Genomic DNA, 25,315 nt, shown 5'->3' with positions numbered 1-25,315 from the left:
AAGTCTGATACTATTGACAGAGAAATGTCAGAATGACTCCATGAATACAAAGCTAGATGGAAGGCTTTATGAATTCCAAACAGGATCACATATTTAGGAAAATAAATTGGGATGAACATATGGAAGATTGCGGTTCCTCCGACGAAATTATTGAATAATGACAAGTTCCAATGGGTGAGTAACCGTATCCGTGTTTCTATCAATAACATGGTTTCAGACAGACCTCAAAGGTCACGGGTTTACTCCAAACATCTTGGCCCCGGTAGGCCTTAGTCATAGGTTTAGACAGCCTCCATGAAACTGGACACCAAGAGATGATCAATGCCTTTCCAGAGTGCCACCACCCAGGGAAGGGGAAAAAGAACACGCATGTGGGCGTCCAGCTGGCTGCCCCCAATCTATAACGCTCTGTTTCGGTATTTACAGCAAATAAAAGATTCTGTCGGAAAGACAGCTGACATCGATCGGTTCGTGGGTACGCTACTTTGATTGGCGTTTTTGAAATGAAAGTAGTAATGAGCCAATGCAATTAGCATTTGACTTTAAAAAAAAAAAAAAAAACACTTGGTCAAGGTTTATATTGAAGTTCAGATATTCTCAGTTATTAAGTTAATTGGATATATTTTAACATGGATAATTTTATGAAAACATGAACTGAAATATACTTTTCTTACTTTGACTTTTATCAGATAATTTGAAGACGTGCGGGTATATTTGAACATACTCGCAAATACGTATACGAACGTATTTAATGCCACGGTATATTGACTCGCATGCTCAAATAATAAAAATAAAAATAGACTTTTCTAATCATTTGGCTTATATTATATTTGCAAATTGCATAATCATATCCATTTGATTTATGTCTGCAATGCACGAGGTATATTTGGCATTACTTTCCCCCAACGTACTTAAATAATTTTACTTTTCAGTGGCAGTCTTCTTCCATATGTTCAAAATATGAGCTCTTAATGTGAGGGTGAAATATGAAATCAAACACAATATATTTAAAGGTATTTTTGTCCTACAGTTTCTGTCACTAGTATATGTTAAGGAATTTAAACACAGCACACATTTAGCATTCAGAGTAAGTTCGGAAATGTCTGTGGCACTCGGATGACCACCACCTATAACCAAGCATTTCCTTGAGCTATAGAATAGGTTGACTCGAGAAAATTTGATTAGTCACCGCTGACAAGGCAGAGACAAGGAAATTACTTTCTAGCGCATATCATTAAAGAAAAATCGATATGATGAATGCGGTAGGGGCCCCGGCTATTTATTGTGGCTGAACTACGGGCAAAGCAAATTGTGCTTGTGCTGGCATCCTGTTATTCTATATCAGTTGTTGCTAACATTTCATCTTGACACTTTCTAGTGTCATTATTACACCATTCAAATTAAAAAGGATGTCATGGAGTGGAAATTGGAAATAATGATTCATCATTCCCGAAAGTAAAACTTTGACAGTCGGATGTTTCTCGCCCAAAAGACTTTTACGCAAGCAGAAAAAAAAAGTTCATCCTAAAGATTAATTGCTTGGCAAGAATGGAACCATGCCGCTGATTTCCATGTATGACATTTCAAGCCAACAAAGGAGTGAACTTCATTATAAAGATATATAAAACGTTTCAGGCAGTCTATTCCGTCCACCCAACCTTATTATGAGCGTAATGTAACAAAGCAAATTGGATTAAGTGCTTATAAAAGCCATTTTAGCTCTTTTATAAAGATGACCAAAGAGCAGTGTCTGATACCTTTGTTGCAAAATTAACGAGACAGAATCGAAAAAGCAAACTCATATTATAGAGATGTCGTTCACACTTGATTGTTTTCTCCAAAACTACCTCTCGCCATTACCACGCTGGGGACTTATTGACCCAATATTGACTGCACGCTCGGAAGGTCTGGTGATTTATACAAAGTGTACTTTTCCAAAGTAAGCAACATTTGAGTATAAAAAGATTCCAGCAATAAAAAGCTGATCATTTCAAGCCCTCGCAATGATTTCTGAGTCATTATTTTCCCTCAGCAGTGTAGAAACCACCGTGAGAATTGTTTCAGGCCGTACTTACCATCTGTGCTTGTTTAGAAGGAGATATCTGGACTGGGATGAGATGAGAACTTTTACATATCTTTGCAAAGTCGTGCTTTCAAAGTGCTGGAAGAGCCAGAAAAGAAAAAGGCATCAAGCGTTCTCTTGCGTATTGCTTTTCTGACTCAACTGTTGTTTTATATACCAAATGACCTCTGATCGCTAATCTGTTTGGAGCCGTGTCCTTTGTAGCTCCAAAATATCTCTCGAATAATCAAATGACCGTTTTCTGGATTTACCTTGAACAACCGCATCCATCCGAAACTCTACCTGATTTCTATTTTTGAGTTTGAGCATTGTTAAGGACAAACATCAGGCTTGGTTATTACTTGCCTAAGCAGTCTCGCTGATTAAGGATTCGGGTTCGACGCATCTTCTGTGAGAAGCCTAATTAGTGTGGCTTTAACAAAAGATGGAGGATTGGGCCATCTGCCTCACATAACAAGCAATCCTCACTAATTAAAAACACCTAGGAGAGCCGTTAGCAAGTAATGCCTGGTTAGGTTTCTAAGGTTAGACGGATGTAATGAACATGAAAATGACTACTACCGCGCTAAGTTCTTCCTTCGTAGCGACAGAATTTGTTTCCTTGGGGAAGGATGAATGAGCCCAAATGAAAATTTTCCGTCTTCCGTTTGGTTGTTAGGCACTACGGATAGGCCAGATGTGTTCACCAACAATCGAATGAAAGCTAAAGAAGATAATTCAAATGGAGTTATCGCTAAAGATGCAGAGACCATTAAGATACAGTATTTTCCGCACTATAAGGCGCAGTTAAAAAACTCCAATTTTCTCAAAAGCCGACAGTGCGCCTTATAATCAGGTGCGCCTTATATATGGACCAATATTGAGCCACTACAGCAGCTGAGTCCAAAGTCCGGCCCGTGGGCCGAATGTATATCTGGACAAAGTTTTAAAATGGGCCATTCATTGAAGGTGCGCCTTATAATCCAGTGCGCCTTGTAGTGCGGAAAATACGGTACAATTACTCAGAAAACACGATGCAGGTATATAGTGAGAACAACTTTAGCTGCATTTTATCTGGAAGCCACACAAACACACACACACATGCGCACAAATAGATCATCTTGCTGCCCTCCAGGCATAGGTTTCATTTGAGTACATTCATTACCTTTTAATTGCCTCTAAATTGCAATGTGACCCATCACATCAATAACACTATCTTTGTAAGTGGAGAAATTAACCACAAAGAATGTGTGTTTGAGTTTGTGTGTGAATGCAAGCATGCAAATGATGGACACTCCAAATTATGTCTGTTCGCAAAACTGTAGTTTTCTAAATGAATACTGGCATGATCATTAAATTTATCAATAAATAACGTGACGTGGATGATTAAATATAACGGGGTTTTCGTCTTCAGAAGTTCTTCACAAACAGAACCAATTGCTGATAAATAATCAGATACAGAGTTTGGGTGAGCAATGTGATCTGGAAATGACGATCTGACCCGTCTGCCTCGGTTTGCCGTAACTACACGACTCACCCCCAACACTGCCAGATTGTTTGCTCGCTAAGTCAGAGATCAAACCTCTCTATTTTAGTTTGCCCCATTTTGTTTGTCAAGGAGTTCTCAGCCAGAAGATTCTCAGCCTGACTTCCACTTCAATCATTCTGCCCTCCTGCCTCAGCCCCTCTCCCAGACTGGCTCTCATCTGGAAAGGCACTCCTAAGACAGCAGTAGACCCTGATTTTCTTTTTATCCTCAAAAAGTTGCCGCTCTGGTTCTAACTCAGTTAAGCTTTGTTCTGGTCAACTCTCTTTTATGCACATCCGATATTAATCCAATACTGCTGCAAGTTATGACAATGTGGACCAAAAAAATAAAATCTCTTGAAATTTTGTCTTCAGACACGTCAATGCAACATTTACACATCCCGTTTCAAGAGAATCAGAAGAGGCGATTCGATTTGGGACGTCAGCTGCGTCCACGCCCTGAACGGCGCAGACCGACCTTTTTTTAAATGCTCTTGTATCCGCTTGATCTTATCTCTGAAACTACCAACACTTGGGATATAGAATGGAGATTTAAGAAGACCTACTGGAATTTCCCAGACTGACACGGGCAAAGTAAACAAAGCAAAGTGAAAATCCTGGAGGGTGTCACATGGCAGGCCTCGACTTTTCAACTGGGGCCGCCTTATTAATTGCCACCCTGCAGACCTCTGCTGTGCATTGCATACCTGAATTGCCATTACCTTTGAGTATTTCAAGCCGCAGAATTCATTAAAGTCTAATATACCCTCGTCTAAAAAAAACTGTGAGGGGTTGTTAAAAGCAAATCAAAACCCAAGCCCTCTTTCTACACTTCGGAAAACACCTCTTAACAGGAAAGAGCAATTAAGCGGGAGATCAGCGTAACCTGCTAGTAAAGCTCTTTGAGGAAATCAAGTCTCAACTTTTCCGAACAGTTTGACATCGGTGACAGGTAGATTTGGATTTGACCTCATCTCATCTCAACCAGTGGAGTATATATTACTTTACGGTTGGTCACGACACACACACACACACACACATACTGACGAAGCAAGGAGCTGAATATTTTATTCATTCAGCATTCTTCTCATATAAATCTGAAGAAAATGTATTGCCATAAGACATATTATGCAGGAAGTGATAAAAATGGGCTATAAATAGATGATGAATTAGTATTCAACGGAAAACTGCTTTTTAAATATTTAGTCCGGGAGACTTTTCGAGTAAGACGAAATCCCTTTTTCCCCCTCCCTCAAAGTTTCAATATAGAACAAAGGATGAATTAGTGTCGGCCTTGTAGACTAAACCCCGCAGGGCGACTCATTTCCAAAGACAAGAAAGCTCACAGGTCCATTTTGAGGACTAAAATTGTAGCAGGTTGACGGAGAAAAAACAAACAAACAAACCACCTCACTGTCACCTTGACCTCTAGCTCCAGGCTTAATTGTGAAAAATAATGTCACAAATTTGACATTTCAGTCGTGTCGCTAATCCAGAGAGATGTTCCAATCCAGATTTTCTGACTATCCCTCAATCAAGAATTGATTGATTGCTTTATCATTGTGTCTGACTGTCACTCACATTTCTCCTCAGCGAATGAGACCACCAGACACAAACTGGAAATGAAAATATTCATGACAGCTCCTGGCAGCTTTTCCTTTGGTGTCTTTTCATGTGGTTCAAATTCATCATGATGAGCGGAGTCTGTCATATCATTTAAGAAAATATGATCTTTTGTATTCTTGGGAATGATTTTTCATCTAATATCAAAAAATAGGATAACAAGGCTTTGAATTGACCAGCTTGCTTTTATATGGTCGTGCAAGATGCAACCTGTGACAGCAAAGAGAAAGCCTCTGTCAGCTCTCGTGAGCACACAGTGCTTTAATAATGCAGCCTGTGCTGTGTGATCTGCTTCCTCTGCAGCCTTGCTCATGCACAGCACAACTTGACTGCACATTGGAGACCGTTTGGCATGCAAGAAGACTTTTCTCCCATGCAACTTAAGACTTAATATTCACCTGGTAGGCTTCTTCCATCAAGAAAAAAATTACAATCATTGGATGAAAAAAAATGTCCTGTCCTGTCAGAAGTTGTGCGTGAGTCTTGAATATTTGTCAACCTTTGTTATATCTTAAGTGGCCTGGACAGGGACCATTAGATTCATTTTACTGGGCTCCACCAGTCATCTCATTTTGATAAATGAGACCATTTCAGGGAAAGTTCCAGACACGGTATTATAAATGAATATTTTTTCTGATGATGCCTTTATATCAGATCCACCTGCATGCATCAATTTTAAGAGTGGAAAATCAACTTATATTAGCCGAGGACCTTAAACTGTCTGGGCTTCTTTTTTACCTCCCCCCCTCCCCTACTGGTTCTTGTCATTAAGCTGCCAATCAGTTGAGGAGAGACTCGCAATGCAATCTATCAGGCTGATTCGCAGTGTCAGAAAGTAGCTGCTATAAGCAGCCAGAGGTTGTGCCGATTGCGAACGCAATTTAACTGACACAGCTCGTTTGGCCATCGGGATAATTAGAGCAAAGTCACTGTTCTTCTCGTCTTTTAATCTTCAAGTGGAACTGCAACTTTTAGAAATGAGAGTAAACAAATTCCGCCGATTCCTTAAGTTGGAAGGTAGGACTTAAATATATTATCCCGATTAAATTTTAGTGCACTATTCTAATAAATGGGAAGATTTGCTTGGATTAATTTAAATGGAGTGTATGACCTGAGCCACTTTGCCATCTTTCATCAACTGCACCAGCAGCATTGTGTGTCTCCCTCTACACTCAATAAAGCCTGATGAGCCTTTTAGACGTGTATCAATATTTAACCAGCCTCGCCTATTGGCTCAGCAATTATTGCCCAATTGATTGAGGATTGATTATCATCAGCACTATGATAGCAGTGTTGGTCAGCAGCAAGTGGTGATAAAGAAAAAAAGACGGGGGTGTCAGAAAAATTCCAGGACAAGTTTGGATAGAAGGAAAAGTGACAGTACAGTGTCATGGTGAATATTTATATTATGGTAAAAATTTATATATATTTTTATTTATTTGTGAGATTTTTTTTTCATTTTTATTGTATGCACAGAAATTCTTCTCGTACATAATTGTGTAGTCAGAAAACTCTTTAAGCCACTTAGATTGCTGATTAGTTAATACAGATGTGCACTCACCCAAATTTATTCGATTGATTAAACTAATGCTCTTTAATATGACAGATTTGTGATTAATCCTCTTTATGCGGGTATTCAACGGTTTATTCATATTCATATCGGTCGTGGCTCATTATGCATTCATATAATTTCTGTTTTTATCAACTTGCTCCAAATGAAGTGACCCTAACCACACATACAGGAGGGAATACAACCAATGCTAATCTAATTTAAAAATATAAGAATTAAGTAGAATCTAATAGAAATGGTCTTGCTGAATTATTTTGAGGTTATACAGTCGTATTCTGCTCCTATTTGCAGCGATAGAAAACAGACTGACCGCAACACGGAAACAGCCACGGCCAAGTCTCGCTCACTAAGCTAATTAAATTATTAATGGACAAGACCACCGAGTAAGAATCCCTCACATACAAAGAAAGGAAATTGCTTATTAATTACTTAAACCTGCATTTGCATCAGACTGAAAAATATGTCACTGCTACCGCCCGCTAATACACTCAAAGCTAACCTTTCGTCGGCTATCACTTGAAAGTGGCTTCGAATCTTCCCCTAACTGAGCAGATCATGGGCAGAATAAAAACAGTGTGGGGTTATTATGCGGAAATCCAGAATAGCTATCTCACAACTTGTTTAATTTCACACTTGATTGGTGGGCAGGCACTCCAGCGATCCAATTATTGGCATACAAGCCATTAAATAGTCAATTTTCCGTAATATGTTTCCTTAAAGACACTTGCATAGTATAATTCATTTGCTATATTTCACCATCCCCCTTTCCTCCGGTTAATCCTCTTTCGAAAGTCATGGCAGGTGACAATGTCACATGGCTCAAGTGTGCCCTCTGGGGCAGATGCTGTCATTTTAAAGCCTCATGTACATTTTACCCAAACAAGACACAAAGAAGCATCCCCGGGCAGAAATAAAAGTTACAAGAAAAAGCACTGGAGAGAGGAATGAAAACAACAATGCTCTTTTTTTCGTCTTTGGACTTAAGGTCACACCCCAAAAACACCACATGTGTGACAGTACCAGCATAAATATATATATTTTTAATTTAGTAGCTCATAAAAGCCAAATGGGTAAAAGTATTTTCTATTCCCTGAATGGCTTGTAGTGCTCACTAAGCAGTGATATAAAGCTCAATCTCATAATGACTAAAGATCTGTTGTCTGGTAAGCACAAAAAAAAAAAAAAAAAAAAAAAAAACACGATTGATTCGTAAGAAGAGGAAGAGAGGGGGGCAAGAGGAAAGAGGTAGGAAATTATAATGAGAGTGTGAGTGAGGGAGTGAGAGAGGACGGGAGGAAGGGAGAGGCATTTAGTTGGCAGACAGCTTCCTGATTCAGCCAGGCTGGGGAGCAGGCATAGCTGTCTGCTTCTATGTAACTCATCTATCACTGCCTATTTCGAGGAGACTGACCCATACCTCCCCCCCTTTCTGCCACACAAGCACACACACGGACACTGTAGTGAGAATTCAATCTTTGCCTGCCTCACAGTCATCTGCAGAAATGCATTCACTCACCTTTTGCAGCAATGCCCCAAAACCTGCCAATAATCATCCACCAAGGTTGGGGAGGAAACGCTGCAGGGGGAGGTGAGCCGTCGCTCCTGTGGGTTGCTTCCAATTTGTGAGGGCCGCCGTTATATTAGGGACAATGGAAAGGAGCTTCAATGGGTATTGTACGTCTATTGTATGTCTACGTTTAAATCCAGTAAAACACATTTAAGATAGTAATTCAAATATTTTTTTAAAAAGCATTCCAAAGAGTTGTCCAAATAAGAGGTCAAGTGTGCTTGCTTCAAGATAGTTATTTGTCACTCCTACTTGAAGTTTATGGTACAACACACACCTATATTTTTCAAAATCAAAACATTATCAAAAGTCCAATAGCTTAATGCTAACTTATCACGTGAAACACCATAAACACGCTAATATAAATTAGCATAGACGTTAAGATTCTACGCCATTGTTTAACCACAAACACCAAATTGATTCCCAGTTTCAAAACATCATCATTTGGTTATATGCTGTTCATTTTTCCAAATACCAACGTTTAAAAAAAAAAAAAAACACACAAGGGAAGGTTGGATAAGATTACCGAAAACTAAATTAATTCACAAACAGGCTCATGAAGACTCTGGCTGTCTCCCATCTTGACCCAAAACATCTCCTGACATAAAGTTAACCTTTTCCACCGAAAGTCTCGAAAGTTAACCACGATCACATCCAACAATTTAACACTTCACCTCTGGTGAATGCCAACATAAATTTGTTGATGTCCAGACTTCTTTTTTTTTTTTTATCCCCGGTCTTTACTCCTCATTCTTATTCATTTGCATAATCCCTGTGACACTGTGATTAATAACTCCAGTGTAATTTGCATATCCATGCCTGAAAGGACAGACATTGGCAGTGCATACAGTCCAGCAAGAAAACAAATAGTCCTGTGTGTTTTTAGCCGCATAATAGATCAGCGAGAGGAATCCAGATTGACTTTTCTTGGACTAAAATCAGCGGCAATGCTTACTGTGCACTTTTGATTGCTCTTCTCCCCAAGTGTTTGGCTTATAATGAACACAGGAAGTCTGGGGAAATAGCATTTCCTTGAACAAACTATTGTATTGTTAAAAAAAAAAAAAATGACATATACAGACACTATCACAAAGTATAACTCAACTAAATTGTCATATTGTTATAGAGTAACAATTAAATTTAAAGTGCAGCTTTTCTATTGAATATTATGAGTAGCTAGGTGATTTAAATTCAAATTTTGATGAGTGTAAATTATAAATACTGTATGAACAACTTCACCATATGGTTTAAAAAAACTAGAAAAAACTAGAATTGCTTCAAGAGTGACCCCTAGCGGATTTAAATAAGATTTTTCATCCAATTCCCATTTCATTCAAAAACGTCATATTCCAGTCAAATATTTGCTTTCTCGGAATAGCATGAAGGTAGTCAACGAGATATTTTTTCTTATTATTATAGAGGTGAGCATTTCAAATAAATATTAGTTTTACCAATAATTGCAAGGATGTGCTGTTCTCTATTGTACGGGCTTGTGGCATTTGTGTTGGGTGACACACAAACACACACACACAAGCTCATCTTCATATCTACACAAACACACACAATTTCTCTCCGCCGCTGGGAAACCAAAGGGTGCAAATGACGAGCCTGCAATGAGGTAATGACATTTCCGCCTGCATAATGTGGCAAAAGTCATCTTCCTCCATTCCCTGACAACAACAGAGATATCAGGTCGCCACCAGTGACAAGCTCTGTTCTAATCGCCAGGTAAAGCTTTTCCCTGCAGCTCGGGACCCGAGCAGGCTAACAACTAAATAATTGAACAGGAGCAATATGTTGAGGAATGTCGGGGTGGAGGCTCAGTGGGAGAAAAGGGGGAGCGCAGGTGGATGTGGATTCTCCGAAATAATATCTGCGGTGTTCTCTGCTTAGCGTAACAATTATCAAATTTTTCCAAATGGCTCATATTAATGGTCTAGAAAGATTGCACCTGATTCCCCAAAAGAGCCCCGAGACAAATCAGTTACCAACATAGTTTCTAATATTTTGGACCACTGTCTGTGCAGGTCTTCATGTTACCATGACAACAAATCAGGATTGTGGCATTTCTAGCTTGTCCCCACCAAATGAATGATGACATGCTATTGTCACGCCAAGTCGCAATTTTCCCAAAAATGGTTGCCTATTGGAAAGGGAGGTGGTATTAGGTGTGGACTGACCTCCGAGACTGTTCTGCTCAAGGAGAAGGATGGATGCTTCAGTCAGAGACAGAGAGAGGGACGCTGTGAAGCATTAAAGACACACATGGCGAGTACCGCTGGGGTAGTCATCTGAAACAGACGTGGAATCTTTATGCAGGTGAGAACCCTTTTGACACAAACAACAACACGGCGGTGTAAAGCTACATAGGAAAATAGTTAATGGCTCAAAAAAATAAATAAAATAAAAATAAAAAGGATGTTTTTTTTCCAAATTTTTATTTGCCAATTTGTGGTACTAAAGAACTTTGTTGAAGTTACCGTATTGGCCCGAATATAAGACGACCCCAATTATAAGACGACCCCCTCTTTTTCAAGACAAGTTGGAAAAAAGCCTTTGTCTAGACCCCGAATGTAAGATGACGCCCAACCCCCTCTCTTTTTTCAGTTTTATTTCAATGAAAAAAACCTTGTCTTATATTCGGGGCAATACGGTAATTGAGGAACTTTACTCACTGCTTTCTAGTGGAATTTTGATGCTGGGGAACAATGCTAAAGTGAGTTGAGAATTTTCATGTTTGCTCCATAAATAGCCCTGTTTTCTTCCTATTTTCCTGCAACATTTTTCTAACAATACCCATCATAGGAGGGATTGTGGTGGAGCCCTCAAGTGGTCTGTCACAGTAAGCAGGGGTGTCAAAGACTTGTCACTGCTGAGTGGTTGGAAGTATGAAAAATTCCCTCTCTGGGGATGAAGGTGGTAAAGAAAGAATGTGTGTGTTTTTAATGTGTGTGTTGGCCTTGACTCAGTGTAGCCTGTTGCATCAACCCTTGTCAATCCTCCAGACAATAGGGCTCCATCTACACAGTAGACAGATTTCACCTTCAAGGTTGATGGCTATATTTTTCAGCGTGACAAACCGTGCCAGGAGGAGATCAAAATCGTTGGTTTCGCGACGGAACGCTGACAGCTTCGTTTTACTCACTCAAAGGTATACGGCGGCTGATTATTTTTGATGGATTATCAGGAGGGGATGATTCCACTAAAAGTCATTTCAGACAACAATGGAGAAAAAAAAAAATCTGTATTGAGTTATTCTCAAGGGATCACCGATTTGAAGAAAAAAAAAAAACACATCACGAAGAGTTCCACAAAGTTTCTAAACCTGCCACATTGATGTTCAAGGCTCGTGAGAAGCCACCAAACGTCCGTGCAGAAATATCAAACAAGAGTTGTGCAGCCTCAATTTCAACTTTAAATAATCAATTATGGTTGTTTGTCCCAAAAATCAGGAATTAAATATTCAAAAGATTAGAAGTGAGTTTCAGCTAAAGCACAACAATAGGGCAATGCATCGACCATGATGCCTGTTGAATGATAAAATGAATCCAGCAGAGAGGCCATTTCATTTTTCATACCTCCTGTGGTGATTATTCTTGATATAAGGATTAATATCCAATTCCAATCACAGGTTCAGATGACTCTTTCATTATTAACTTTCCTACTGGATGTACAAACTCTCGGACCATTCCGGTTCAATGATTACTTTTGGCCTAGCAGGTGATAGCAAACCAGACTGCTATGTTTACTTAGATCATCGATTTCCTTGTTAATATTGAGGGAAGTGCTCCCATGGTATACTGCCCGGCACGTTCTTCTATATGTTGTGCAAATCTTGTTCAAGAAGGAAGAAGTTCATATGGGCAACCTACTGTGGAAAAACTTCTTTTGAATTGTGATTACTGCATGATCTGATGGAAAATAAATCATATCTTTTCTTGGCGCTCTTAAAATGATAACAGGCTAATGTGTGCTAAGCTAGCTTGTTCCTGTTGAGGGTTACTGGGAACAGACTTCAGATAACACTCTGGACTGGTCACCAATCAATCACAAGGCACACAATTCTAACTTCCAGATTTTGGTTGAACTTCAAATTGCATGACTTTTAAGGAGTTTGACTACCGTATTTTCCGCACTATAAGGCGCACCTAAAATCTTCTCAAAAGCCGACAGTGCGCCTTATAATCCAGTGCGCCTTATATATGGCCCAATATGGATTCGTGGATGAGGACTAACTTATTAAAGTAAGCTTTACGTGTCTATTTTGTGTGATATATTGTTTTCACTATTTCAAGTGTTACTATATTGTGAGTGCATTAACGTTTGAGCCACGTTGAATTATTTATTCTATGCGCCTTATAATCCGGTGCGCCTTATATATGGACAAAGTTTTAAAATGGGCCATTCATTGAAGGTGCGCCTTATAATCCGGTGCGCCTTATAGTGCGAAAAATGCGGTAACTTGCGGTGGATGGCGCCAGTGGAAAGGAAACCTCACAGATACTACAGAATACACAAGATGACAAAAGCTACATGACTAGTCTTCAACAAGACTGAACGAAATCAGCCAACTAAATAGAAAAAAACCTGACGAGATAACGAGGCATATCTGGGAAAGACCAAGCAGCGAGAGCCTAACGAGTAGACATGACGTGAAAAACGGACAGGGAACACATGACCTAGCATGAAACAAAACTGACACCAATCAAAACGCAGATCATGGCTGCCCACAACCCAAATCTTTACAATTGCAATATCTTGCAACGAGCAAACAGCGCAGGAACAGGGTGCAAACTGTAGCACGCGTACCGACTGCTGAGTGGGGTCCCAGTTGGGTGCTAGCTAATGATACGAGCTCACGGTAGATGGATAGCCGGTCTGCGTCTCACTTTAGAGGCGAAGGCCAGCTTGGCCATTTTAAAAGCACAACAGCGTCGCTGTAACACTGTTTGGCATGCTGCTCCGTGTCTGTGCGTTACTCACACAGAGTCACCCGGGGAATACTTCCTACCTCTACTGATCACTGGCCTGCACCTCGTGGCCCTGAGAAATCAACAGCCAGGATTTATAGATTTGTCTTAGATTGGCTGTCCCACATTTGTACCCCCATAAATACTTTTACAGCTTTGCTAATGCTACTGTGGGGAATAAACAAGGTTTGCTGCGGATGCGGGTGAGGATGAGAATTTGCCGGCACTTCAGACAAGTCGCAAAACGGAAGCGGCGACTTGCATGGGGGATGAAGATGCGGTTTTACGTTGCGAGAGACGAAATATCGACTGGGAAAAATGCAATGTTGGGTGATTAAATAAAGAAAAGTGAATGACCTTGGACTTAATTCTTATCAAAGACACTTAGGATGAATTTTTGAAGCACATGACTTTCCTTCAGCATTAAATGCTACTCGTTCGGACAACTTCATTAAACTTTCAAGCTTTCAGCCAATGAAATATGCATTATGAAGCCATCACTCTCTTCATAATGAATAAGCGTACCTTCGAATTGACACTTTTGCTCTACCAAGTGACTTTGACTATTGGGACGGAGGTTGGCGATGAGATGACGAAGCATTGTGTGTCTTCGGATGTTTGCGTAAAGTCGTGAATAAAGTCAGGGGGAGTCATGAGTCAACTAGCGTTAAATATTGACGATAATTCAAAGACAAAGCGCGCTTAAGTGTTCATGATTTGACCTGAGGTAGAACTTGCAGCACCAGGTATGAAAATGTATCGATTAATTGAGAACAAATTAGCAAATTATCTGCCACTTATTTCAATAAATCTTTCAAAATCTTGATTTCAGGATTTCAAAAGGAAAATCTGCTTTAAAATTGATCATCAATCTTTCTTATACTTTTATTGCTTATAAATTAACTGTTATGTTTCCTTTCATCAACAAATAGTTTTTTAATGCACAAATAAATTAACTGTTATGTTCCCTTTAATCAACAAATAATAAAATTATTTCCGATGATTCGATTAATCGATAAAATGGAGTCTAAAAATATTCAATAGCCTTTTGAACTGATTATAAATTGTTTCTGCAGTAAATTGGAAACTTGTTTACAATACTATTACCGTAGTAACCTGCAAGAAACCTCTTCAGAACGATTCCCTGAAATGTGCCACTATTTCCGTAAAGATACTTTGGTAACCTCGTTAAATGGAAGACAAGTGAAATATTCTAATGATAAGCACAAATGCAACTCGGGTATGAAAAAGACGGAGCTAGCGCATGACATATATCTTCATCTAAGTCTACTTATAAAAGGTTAGCGTTCATCTTGCTCAAATCTTACCTGATAAATGCCTCAGTAACTCAATATTTCCACTGCGGGGGTGCACATTTGTCATCGTTGGAATGGCGGGCAGAGTCGGCCACAGATGGGACCCCCACTCTCCTCTCATGCAGGAGATAAGGGCTGCAGGTCAGAGCAGATGAATGCATGTGATGGATGACCCTTTTGGTTTTGGATCTTAAATGCAAAAATTTAATATGCTAACATTTTTCTGGTAGCTGAATTGCTGTTTTATTTTGAAATAAAAAATAAAAGCTACACTGGCTGCAGAATGGATCTTTAATTCTTTGAGAGGACGGACAAGAAAATTTCCAGTGGTCAGTAAAGAACAAAAGTGGTCAGCCATCTAACATCCGGGACGACATCTCAAACTTTAATTCATCTCTGACTGACATGCTCCCAACTCCACTTTTCGTATTACTCGGAGGACAACAATAATTTGATTTCCAAATCCTCTGATATGATGGTTGTTGAGGGGGAAAGTTCACTCTCAGAGGTTTACGCTCTGTAATAACGCCGGTGGGGCGAGGCGGGATTGTGAAGGTGAGCTCAAGCGGCTACGGCAATTTCCCACAGACTTCACTTTATTTGGTTTGTTTGCAGTCTTTATTTATTTATTTTTTTAACCTGCGACTGCCAACCGTCTCGGTTTGAACGTTAGAGATGTTTGTGAATAATAAAAAGTTCCCCGTAAAATGTAGATTATGTGAGTTTGTGTGCGGAACAGAGACATGACCTCATTTTAATAAAAACAACTTTTATTAAACAAAAGATGAAGACGACCTCTGACGATCATCACCTGAAATCCAGCCAGACGAGGTAAAAATAAACAGTCAAACGGCATTTAAGTAACATTTAGTAAAAAAAAAAAAAAGACTTCACTGAATACAGATGAAGAAAATAATAGCGCTCCCTCCTTGTAAATGTAGATCAACGTGCTTAAAAGGTCAATACGACACTGGTGCCACAAATAGAACTGCCCTCTTTTCTTTAAATTTTTTTTTTTTACTTTCTTTCTCCAAAGGATATGTTCAAATAAGGATACAAATGGTTCTGCTGGCCCACAAATTCAAGCCTTGGCATCTTGACTAAATGAAGTATAAACACAAATTTAAAGGAAAGCATGACAACGTGAACTCTGTCACAATTCAGGAAAAAAAAAATAAAAAATCAATACTCCTTCCATTGATCGTTACAGGGGGTCCTCGGTTTACGTTCCTAAGGCGGCGAAGTAACCTAATTTTCTCCCTAAGTCTATCCCAAGGCAGTAGTAAAGTCATAATTATAATAAGCAGTCAAATAAATACACATCTTGGTCATAATTATAAAATAATACAATGGCAGATATTGATTAGGTGGTATTGGAAGATGTGCCGCATGACAATGCATTTTTTTGCTAACAACTTAATTTATATAAACTTATGAGACAATATTTTATTTATATATTGCATTTCAAAACAGCTGCAACATATAACATATAACACATTCTTTTAAATATTACTCACCTCTAATGTTATCGTTGTTTTGGTCTTTTCTTGGCGTCGTTATTGTCTTGTTTTGGCCTGGCTGATCGAGCGAATTGCTGCAATTACAAGTTAAGGCCGTTAAACATTAAAAAGAAGGTCAATGTTGACACTCGCGCCGTAAAGTAGACACCTTCGATTGTTTTCAAAGTTTACACCGGGGATGTTAAACTGTCCGTTTTTCGGCAGCACTGCAGAATGCTACGCTAAAATTCACAATAGTGTGAATTGTCATTTTCTTCATGTCAGAGTTAGCCGAGTACAACACGATTCCATCCATGAAATGCCAAGCTGACCACATTGTGTTCAAATGACATTATTTGCTAGCACAATAGGGCAGGTAACAAAAAGGATACCACCACGAGGGGTTTGTCGAAAAGAATAAAACCGTTGGTTTCCCGCAGGGCTTTTTCAGCACTCTGCTCACTGGAAAGTCCGACAAAGGCCTGCCCTTTCATCCGGCCCTCTTTCATTAACACCACGTCGAACCTGGAGAAGTCACAGGAAGCACAGGGACCATCATTAGCACCTGTGGTTGCCCAACACGCTTCGGGGAGTTAAAAAAAATAAATTAAAAAAAATGCACCTGCTTAACTACTACACACCAAAAATATGCATTAGAGAACCAATTGAGGCCTGGGAAATGGAAAAAATGAAAATAAGAAAAGTGTTGTTTTTATGGCACTACAAAATAAGGGCTAAAAATATGGATGCAGGAAATGGAAAAGCTTTACATTTCCTTCTATTAAAAAAAAAAAAAAAAAACAGCTTGCTGTATTCAAAACGACACTCGAGAGAGCCCTCAGACTCAGAAGTGATACTTTGCGATTGCAAACGGAATGATGCTATAAAGCTTGTGACCACCTACTGTTTTTTTTTTTTTTTTTTTAGGGAGGGTGGGGGCTGGAACGGAGTGACAGATTACAAGTGTGGCCACAACAAAAACTCAATTTCAGATCCCGGGTGGAATATTCATTTAAAAGTACAGCTGATGCTCAAACACGAAATAAAACATCCCTCCTGATCTGCGTGTCAAGCTGGATCTTTTTTTTTTTTTAAATAACATAGCACAGTCAGCATGCATTACCGGAATCTCCCGAGAGAAAGTGACAAATTACCAAAGTCGAAAATAGCTGATGAATGGGAGATAGAGTAAATAAAAGATGTTTTCCGAGACTCGTTTCTTCAGCTGCCATTTTATCAAATCAGTGCTTAAAACAAATTTGTCGCTGACAGGACAAAAAAAAAAAAGGACACTTACATGTTTCTTTCAGTTTCTGAGGAGGGATTAATGTATCTCCCGTAGATGTACTTGAGGTCCTGCAAGACAAACGATGAACGGAAGGACAATAAATAACCAAAGCAGCTCTGATGCTAATTACGGGATTGTTTTACTTTTGACATTCAACAATGCAGCAGCAATCTGACGACTTCAGCAAGAAACACGCCACACGGAAAAAAAGGCCGAGTGCCAGAAAACAACCTACTTTCTCTTCCACTTGTTTTGCGATATTCTTCACGTACAGTCTGCAAGTCGGCTCACCGGGCTCGTAATTCTTAAACACCGACATCCTTTTTATCTCTGTTTTCAAGGAGGAAACAGTCAGCACCTTTGAGGTCATACCGGAGCGTACGTATTTGTCATCTCCTTGTTTACCGTCTTTTGAGAGACGTCCTTTTTCCAGCTCTTTTATTGAGATGACATCCGAGGGGAGATCCTCCTCTTCATCACTGCGTTCTTCACATTCCTGGGACGGCTGGAGGCTGGGGTAGATCTTCCCAAATCCTTCAGCAGCTTCCGTTTTATTGTTGAGCGTAACTTCAGTCACGTCCATTTCGGAAGGGCAAACAGGGACTGTTGAAAGAGTGAAAAATAAAACTACAAGCAACTGAATTTGAAATGGCGTGGCGTTCCTCCTACCTTCGTCACACTCCGTCCTACTTCCGTCCACCTTGGACGCCACCTCCGAAACCGAGATGTGGAATTCGATTTTTTTGGGTCCGCCGGGGTTGGGCTGCTCAAACACGTCTGACGGCTGCATGGCTGGAGTGCTAAAGACAGCAGAGATAATCGCCATTTTTTTTATAAAAAAGAACCCGCAACCATGCACGAGCAGTTGTGTTGTACCTCTGAGCGTCTACTTTGGGCACATAGAGGAGATCCTTGATCTTGGGCTTCCTCCTCTTCAAAGATGTTTTTGTTCTCAAGGGTCTCTTGCATGCTTGGTTGACCAGACCCATGAGACGAGCGATCCTGAAACCAAGCCCCTTGTTTTAAAATCATGCTAACCATCCAATCGTGAGCATTTCACTTCTCACCTCTCTTTGTCTTCATCATCTCCACTTTCATACTCAGATTCTTCATCAGCTGACATCATCTCCTCATCTGGGAAAGGCGGGAGATCAGGAGGAAACGGGGGAGGCATGGGGATGGGTGGGGCGGTCGGAAGTTGACCAAACTGCAAGAGACAATTTGTGCTTAGATTTAAATGACATAATTGTTTAACGAGATATAATTGACATTCAAAGGGCCTAATAAAAAAATCTCACCATTGGGGGTCTGGGAGTGACCGGTCCAAACGGACATGGCAAATTCATTTTGTTCATCAGATGCAGAACCTGTTAAAAAAAATATTAAAACAGTAAAGAGCTGAGCTTTGGTTCATACAATACCTGCAACCAAAAAAAGAAAACAAACGGAAATTGCAGAGCTTTTGTGCTTTCCCCTTCCAAATGCATGGATCAAGGCGAAATTGAGGTGAGAAGTGTGAGAGGTGAGGTGGGGGCGAGTGGGGGGGGGCTGATCCCACCGCCGCTGCTTCAACACAAGAGCGCCACCATGATGCAAAAGCTGCAAACAGCAGCATTTCAAATCCAGGCCACTCAAAATGATAAACCTATAACTCATGCTTCCCACTTGTGGTTTATTATTAACATGTACAAATTGGAATTGAGAAAAACAAAAGGTAAATGTTTGCTGGATGATCTTTAAAGGAAATGGATGCAGTTCAAAGACCTTTTTTTTTTTTAAATAAATATTTATATTAGCTCGTCTCCCGGGGCGAAACATGCAGAGATGGATTTTGTTATAAATGACAAATGTTCACTCCAAATTTAAATCAGCATGCAAAAGAAAGTGCTGATTTTTTTTTTTATCTTTGCGTATTAAAGATTTAAAGTCGAAAAATAAAAAGTGTACTCACTTGAACATAAAACTTGGGCACACACAAAAGGGCGTGTGTTATATTTGTCAGAACGCTACTAGAAGGGGGCGGGTACAAATACTTCAAAGATGGATTTGGTTGGTATTTCAACCTGTAATTGACAAAGAAGAAATTAATGAGAAACGTTTTTACAAAAGCAAAATATTAATATCATGTTTTATAGTAACTTGGACCCTACCACAAAAGATAAATCAATCTGATCTTTAACGAGAATGTAATCTTGGCTTTGACCAAAATAATGTTAGCATATTTCTGTTGTGTCATATTTAAGAATTATATAAAATAATTGACCTGTATGTTCAACACTCACCCAAGATTTGGAGCAATGCCCGTCTCTATGAGAGGAACATTAGGCTGCTTTGCATCTGGTTTGTTCTGCGCTTGCTTTTTAGTGCTGACAAAAAAATTGTTCAGATGTCATTAGCATAAATTTGCATATGTACGAGTCAATGCGGTTACTGACCTGTCTGACACGGGTGGATCCTTTAATACCGTCAGGTTATCTTGGCCTTTTGCAAACTCCACAATAAGTTTTCGATTGAGAATCTCGAGCTGATGGAGCCGGGTAAGAGCCTTGAACAGATGTTTGGAGACAGAGTGTAAGCGTTTATAGGGTAAAAAAAATAAGTTAGTGTCAGTATGTGTTATTTGAGGCTCACCTTTTCTGCAGCCTTTTCACTGGGAAAAGTTGCAAATGCTGTGTGTTTCTGTCGGGAGAACAGACACATCTGAGTAAGAAGCTGACTCCAAGCTATCTGCATCTTTTCGTGAACCCACCATACTACCAAAGTTGGAGAAAACTCTGACGGACTGCGCTCCAAAATATTTGAGCAGGTCCTCTTTCTCATCATTGCTCAGCTCGGCCGGTAAACGGCGGACCAACAGTGTCTTGCTTCCATGCTCCGCAGTTGAGTCCTCAGAAAAGTCCATTTTTCTGCAGGTGAGAATAAATAGCAGATTTACAGAATACTGTAATAAGTACATTTACATTAAGCTTTACATTTTGTCTTGTATAACTTATTTCTCAAGGAATTGTGGGAGAGTAACATTTAGACAAAGACGTTTGTGTAGTTTTGCTGTTTATGTGTTTTGATCCATTTGACATTCAAGTGATATGGTAAATTAAATGCTTTGCTGTATTTGCATTTAGCACATAAGAAACTGTGCATTATTTTATATTTTAAAATAAAATTTTGATCTTTTAAACATTTGATTGAAGGATTTTCATAATTGGTGCATGCATTTACGTATATACTAAATGATTTACTTTCAATAGGAAGTAGTGCTTTTGAATATCATAATGGCAAGAGCAGACACGAATTACCTCGACTTTTTGACTATTCTGTTGCAATTGCAAGCATATCAGGTCACACGTACGTGTATAAATATATGTATAAACCCCATAACCAAACATAAATGTTTTAAAAGCTCACCATGAGATGATTGTAAGCCTCGCTGGCCTCAGTCGTTCCGGTCTTTACTTCTTCTGACACAAAACGTGTGAACGGTAAGCAGTAAGCAGCACACCGTCGCCCCCTTTGTGCAGGAATGGAACTGCACACTAGCCGGGTTGACATGTATGTATTCCGATTGCAATGAATTTGCAAAACCAAACAGAATGAAAATGTTCAATGCAAACATCAGAATTGAAATCTTGATAGATGTTTTATAGATACCAGGTCTATGGAATATCGCCTTTGCCAATCCGAAAGTGCATAATATATGTAAACAATTGCATCCGGATGCGTCCGGTTTGCGCATGCTCTGTTTTGACATATATGCGTAGTGACGTCACCGTAGACGCACTTTTGTCTATGACGGGGGAATTTGCTTTATAATTTAAAACTAAATTTTGTTGAACCCACAGTAATAAAACACATCCTAAGTAATTTAACCCTGTAACAGAATATATAGCAGAATGGTTTTATTGCCATTATTATGTGCAACACAAATTGGGAATTTGAATTAGAAAAATAAGAATAGCATTTATCATGGGGTCCAGGAATAAAGAACAAAACAGAGTAAACGATGAAAACAAGTAATGCACCAATCTCCTGCCTTTTTATTCAAGCTTTTGGTCCTAGATATTGCCATTTTATGCAATTTAATATTTGTAACCACCAGGTGTCAACCTCAGCACATGTACTAGGAACAGAGCCTGAAACTCCAGTGAGACTATTGAAGCTATTGTATGTGAAATAAAATATAAACAGTCTCACCCAGTTAATTTGGTTCATGTATATAAGGGTTGAAAATTCCTCAATGGCAGCCAAATTGATGAATTTAAATTAGTCCATTCATTGCACATCAATTTGATTTATTAATGCTATTCCGGAGTGGACAGCCTAAGGTCATCTTTTGGGCAACAATTGATTTAGTATCACTTATTGAGAATAGCAGGCCAATCTGTGCTGCCTGAAGTCTTCTTCTTTCTATCACCAGCCCTCAGAAAAACTCCAACACTTCTCAAGATGCCTCCAAATTCCTGGCCAAATGAAGCCATTTCTTTGAGGAGCGACGCAAGGGCATTCCTCATCAGGGGGACACAATGCCCCCTTTCACCGTGAACTGACTCAGAAATTTCACAGGTGATGGGAGGAACCGTGGACACTTGATCCTCCTTCTTCTATCCAATGTGACGCATTGGAGGGAAGGGAAAGATGCTGAAGGGGAGTGGCTATCTGGGAGAGAGAACAAAATGAGTCCAACGGACGGTTCTCAGTGGCCTGGTTTACAAAAAAAGGGTTCTGGGCTCCTTGAAGCGAACAGTTCCAAGTCATTGACCAAGCAGGGTCGCAGCACCAAATTCTGGGGCCCCATGCTGGAGACTGTCACAATCTGCTCTGCAGCTTTTAGCAACAATTATGCATAATCATTTTTTTTTTTTTTTTTACAAAATCTACAGTTGACCAATATCTGACTGAACTCTGTTAACCTTTACACTTTCCCTCTACATGCGTCAAAATATAGTCCAAGCATATTTTCCCAAAAAAATTATTGCACAAATGGCAGTCAAATGCATTTGACAAGGGAGAACCATCTTATGAATCTCTTCCAAACCGTTTAGTTCTGCGCTATTACACGTGACACGTGGATGTCTTACGTGTGCCAACTGGAGGACTTTAAAGTAACAAGTAAGGCTCTGTATTGGCAAACGTTGAAAAAGCAAACTCTCCCTCACACATGCACACACACCAACACACACACCCTGATTTAAAAATGTAATTCCAAGACATAAAAATAGACAATTGACTATTTACATAACGGCAATGTTGTTTTGCACTTCATTCATTTTCCAGTGCATGTCTGAACAATTCTGGTTCACAATTCGTTATATTTAGAAACACAAATATTGAATTTTAGAACCAAATGTGTAGTCTTTCGTAGTTTGGGAGAATCTCTTCCTACTCCTTCAACAGTTTGTTTCAGACGCCTTTGGCGACTACCCCCTAGACAGTGAACTCAACTTTTTAAATGGACTCTTTCACCATTTGGAGCGATGAATGCGTTGGGTATTTCCAGCAGCTTTCATGGAAACTCTCAAGTCCTGAATACATCATATCATCTGCAAATATGTTACAGAGAAATTGTTGTTTTAGTTTGCTTTGAGTGGACCATTCATTTTCAGGTTTTATCACCTCAAGACATCGGTATATTATCAATAAATAATTTAAGCTGTATATATGCCGTATGAGTTGAAATGCAAGTGGAGCCATGTTTAACGCTTCCTACAGAAATGCATTCCGAGGAGGCAGCCGCATCCCGTCCCACCCTGCCTGTCTTCTTGACCCTGTGCATGTGAGTGTGTGTTTGACAAAGTTGATGTGTCAGATTGGTGTGGAATGCCAATAAGTACTTACCAGGGTCTCAAGTCTCCACTTTCCTCGCTCAGTGAACAGCTGTGATCCTCAAGCGCTAGCAGTTATGAAGTGGAAGCATTCAAGTCACGCTAATTGTTTGAAGATTGCTTGGAAAAAAAATGAAAGTTGCGATTTTTATCATTAAAGATGAGATATTTTGAGTATTTGTCTACTTTTCACATCCACAGAAAAGTAGACAAATACTCAAAATATATATATTTTTTTAATATAAGATGATGAAGGGATATTCAATATAATTAAAGAGGAAGTTAACCCTCATTTTTCTTAAAACAGTGTTTTGATTAATTGCGGAATATGAATTAAACAGGAATAATCCACCTGTTTTAATCCATCTCCGAGGGCGGCCATTTTGTCACTTGCAGTCGATGGAAAATGACATCACAGTTTCCAGGTTTGACATCACAACCAATCACAGCGCACCAGTTTTCTGAAGCTAAGCTGTGATTGGTTGTGACCTGAGATTGTGATGTCATTTTTAGTTGACAGCGAGTGGCAAAATGGCCGCCCTCTTAGTTGGAGAAAAACGGGTGAACGGTTAACTTTAAAATCAAACTCATTTAATATTATTTTGGAAATAAAGCATTTTGAAGTTCTTTTGGCAGACCATCCCCGCAGACAACGTTTATTTCTAAAACACTCAGACATGCTGAAACGGAACTTCAGTATTACATGCTCGTGTGGATGTAATCCATCTTGATTCATGCCATAAGATTTAAAAGCAATAGTACTGAAAAACAGCTGCGGGTATCCGAGTCACATCTGGCCTACAGATGCTCCATATTGACAATTATCATTTCATTATAATTACATTTATTGTCGGATTCGAACTGAGTTAAAAGCTTTATTACGCATCCCCTTAATGCAAGTTCGTGCTTGTGTTCTTTACCAGACAGAATGAGTGACTCAGAAACGCCGGAGGGAATAAAAGCTCAGTCTTGTTCTGCAAAAGAGGAAAGAGGAGTTCAAAGCTAAAAACAGAATAATGTTAATGTGATAAATCATTAATTGCCATGCTAATGCTAGCGTCACTGCAAGACTTTGGAGTTCGGTACAGAATAAGTTGCAGGAATCGAACGACTGGTGAGGGCAGGTCAGCAATCCAGGGATGTGGCAGAATGTGAGGAATGCTACCTGCAGATTTGTCCAACCCACAGAATGATAGCATCGGAAGATTTGCTGACTAATGACTATGGGTCAAAGTTACATGATATTAGCAAGAGCTGTAGCATTTTGGCTGCTAAAATTGACGAGAACAGTAGTTGAAGAACTACCGCATTACTGAAATGGAGGAAAAATGTGTAGCAATCAAACTGTCCATCAATTATCTCACAAATCATATCCTGCCTCACAATGCTTCTGTGAACTTCCAGAAATCTCATTAACTTGACATATTTGACATCTAAGGAATCTTCTGTGGATGACTGGAGTCCCAAAAAAAACAACAACAGAGCAAGATGAAATCATTTCCAACTTGTTGCAATGTATAGTGTGATGATGCCTTCAAATTATAAAAATAATACTTGCAAACCTTCCATTGCCACGACTAGACTGTGGACTGAAGTGAGAGCAGAGAAAGGGCTCTTTATACTCCTCCATGGGCAGTATGTAAACAGTGACAGTGACCGGTGACTGCCTTGAGCATGCCTGTGAAACCCTTTTAGAATTAAAAAAAAAAAAAAAAAAATGAATGCATAGTGCAACACCAGATTTGATTGTGATTTTCTGACTAGTGAAATAAAAGCAGACATTTCATCCCAGGGAAATAAATTAGCTTTTATAGCAAAAAGGATAACTCATCTGATGCTATTTTCATGAGAAATTAAGATTGAATAGAAATATGGGAGTATATGAATATTTTAGTTGCATCTTGATGCTCTCCTTTATAGCTCCTTGACAACTTTGTCCATGTTTGTCTTTCCTCTTTCCGAGGCGCGTTGTGAAGCAGATGGGTGGACCCATAGGAGAATTTCCAGCCCCGTGATTTGCTAATCGGGGGCTGGTTCCCTTGTCATTCCCCCTCTGTGTAAACGTAGCTCTGGT

General features: G+C 39.5%; 2 protein-coding genes across 13 annotated transcripts in view; both read right to left on the bottom strand.

Annotated features, from left to right (window-relative positions):
- ntng1a (netrin g1a) overlaps positions 1 to 14,767 on the bottom strand; it is a 91,129-nt gene extending 76,362 nt beyond the window's left edge. For all 10 annotated transcript variants that reach the window (XM_049749796.2, XM_049749787.2, XM_049749792.2 and 7 more), the window contains exons 1-2: positions 14,648 to 14,767; positions 10,530 to 10,640 (exon numbers count right to left, since the gene is read on the bottom strand). The gene's annotated coding sequence lies outside the window, so the exon portion shown is untranslated. The remainder of the gene's footprint in view (positions 1 to 10,529; positions 10,641 to 14,647) is intronic.
- A 620-nt stretch (positions 14,768 to 15,387) lies between these two features.
- On the bottom strand, positions 15,388 to 20,974 carry rnpc3 (RNA-binding region (RNP1, RRM) containing 3). 3 transcript variants are annotated; one of them, XM_049749799.1, is made up of 16 exons: positions 20,828 to 20,974; positions 20,172 to 20,328; positions 20,054 to 20,101; positions 19,858 to 19,967; positions 19,705 to 19,788; positions 19,374 to 19,485; positions 18,721 to 18,789; positions 18,490 to 18,629; positions 18,299 to 18,424; positions 18,092 to 18,222; positions 17,828 to 18,025; positions 17,658 to 17,752; positions 17,432 to 17,490; positions 16,527 to 16,659; positions 16,153 to 16,229; positions 15,388 to 15,735 (listed from the first exon to the last, which is right to left on the bottom strand). In XM_049749799.1, the coding sequence occupies exons 2-15, from the start codon at positions 20,322 to 20,324 to the stop codon at positions 16,161 to 16,163; spliced, it is 1,527 nt and encodes a 508-aa protein (XP_049605756.1). In that variant the 5' UTR covers positions 20,325 to 20,328; positions 20,828 to 20,974; the 3' UTR covers positions 15,388 to 15,735; positions 16,153 to 16,160. The 3 variants fall into 3 exon arrangements, with proteins under 3 accessions (XP_049605756.1, XP_049605754.1, XP_049605755.1); XM_049749797.1 differs by having other exon boundaries at positions 17,828 to 18,222; XM_049749798.1 differs by having other exon boundaries at positions 15,388 to 15,446; positions 17,828 to 18,222.
- Between the last annotated feature and the right edge of the window lie 4,341 nt (positions 20,975 to 25,315).

The sequence above is a fragment of the Syngnathus scovelli genome, chromosome 18, assembly GCF_024217435.2.
Source record: "Syngnathus scovelli strain Florida chromosome 18, RoL_Ssco_1.2, whole genome shotgun sequence".
Lineage (NCBI taxonomy): Eukaryota > Metazoa > Chordata > Actinopteri > Syngnathiformes > Syngnathidae > Syngnathus > Syngnathus scovelli.
This window is presented reverse-complemented; position numbering and strand designations above follow the sequence as displayed.

Bases quoted from the DNA above. Each gene is read 5' to 3' on its own strand.
- rnpc3 (XM_049749797.1), bottom strand. From the start codon at position 20,324: ATGGACTTTTCTGAGGACTCAACTGCGGAGCATGGAAGCAAGACACTG. The intron at 19,486-19,704 runs GTGAGTGTTGAA...TGTCAATTACAG, and splicing joins GGCATTGCTCCAAATCTTGG to GTTGAAATACCAACCAAATC. The intron at 17,491-17,657 runs GTAGGTTGTTTT...TTTGTCTTGCAG, and splicing joins CAAAACAAGTGGAAGAGAAA to GACCTCAAGTACATCTACGG.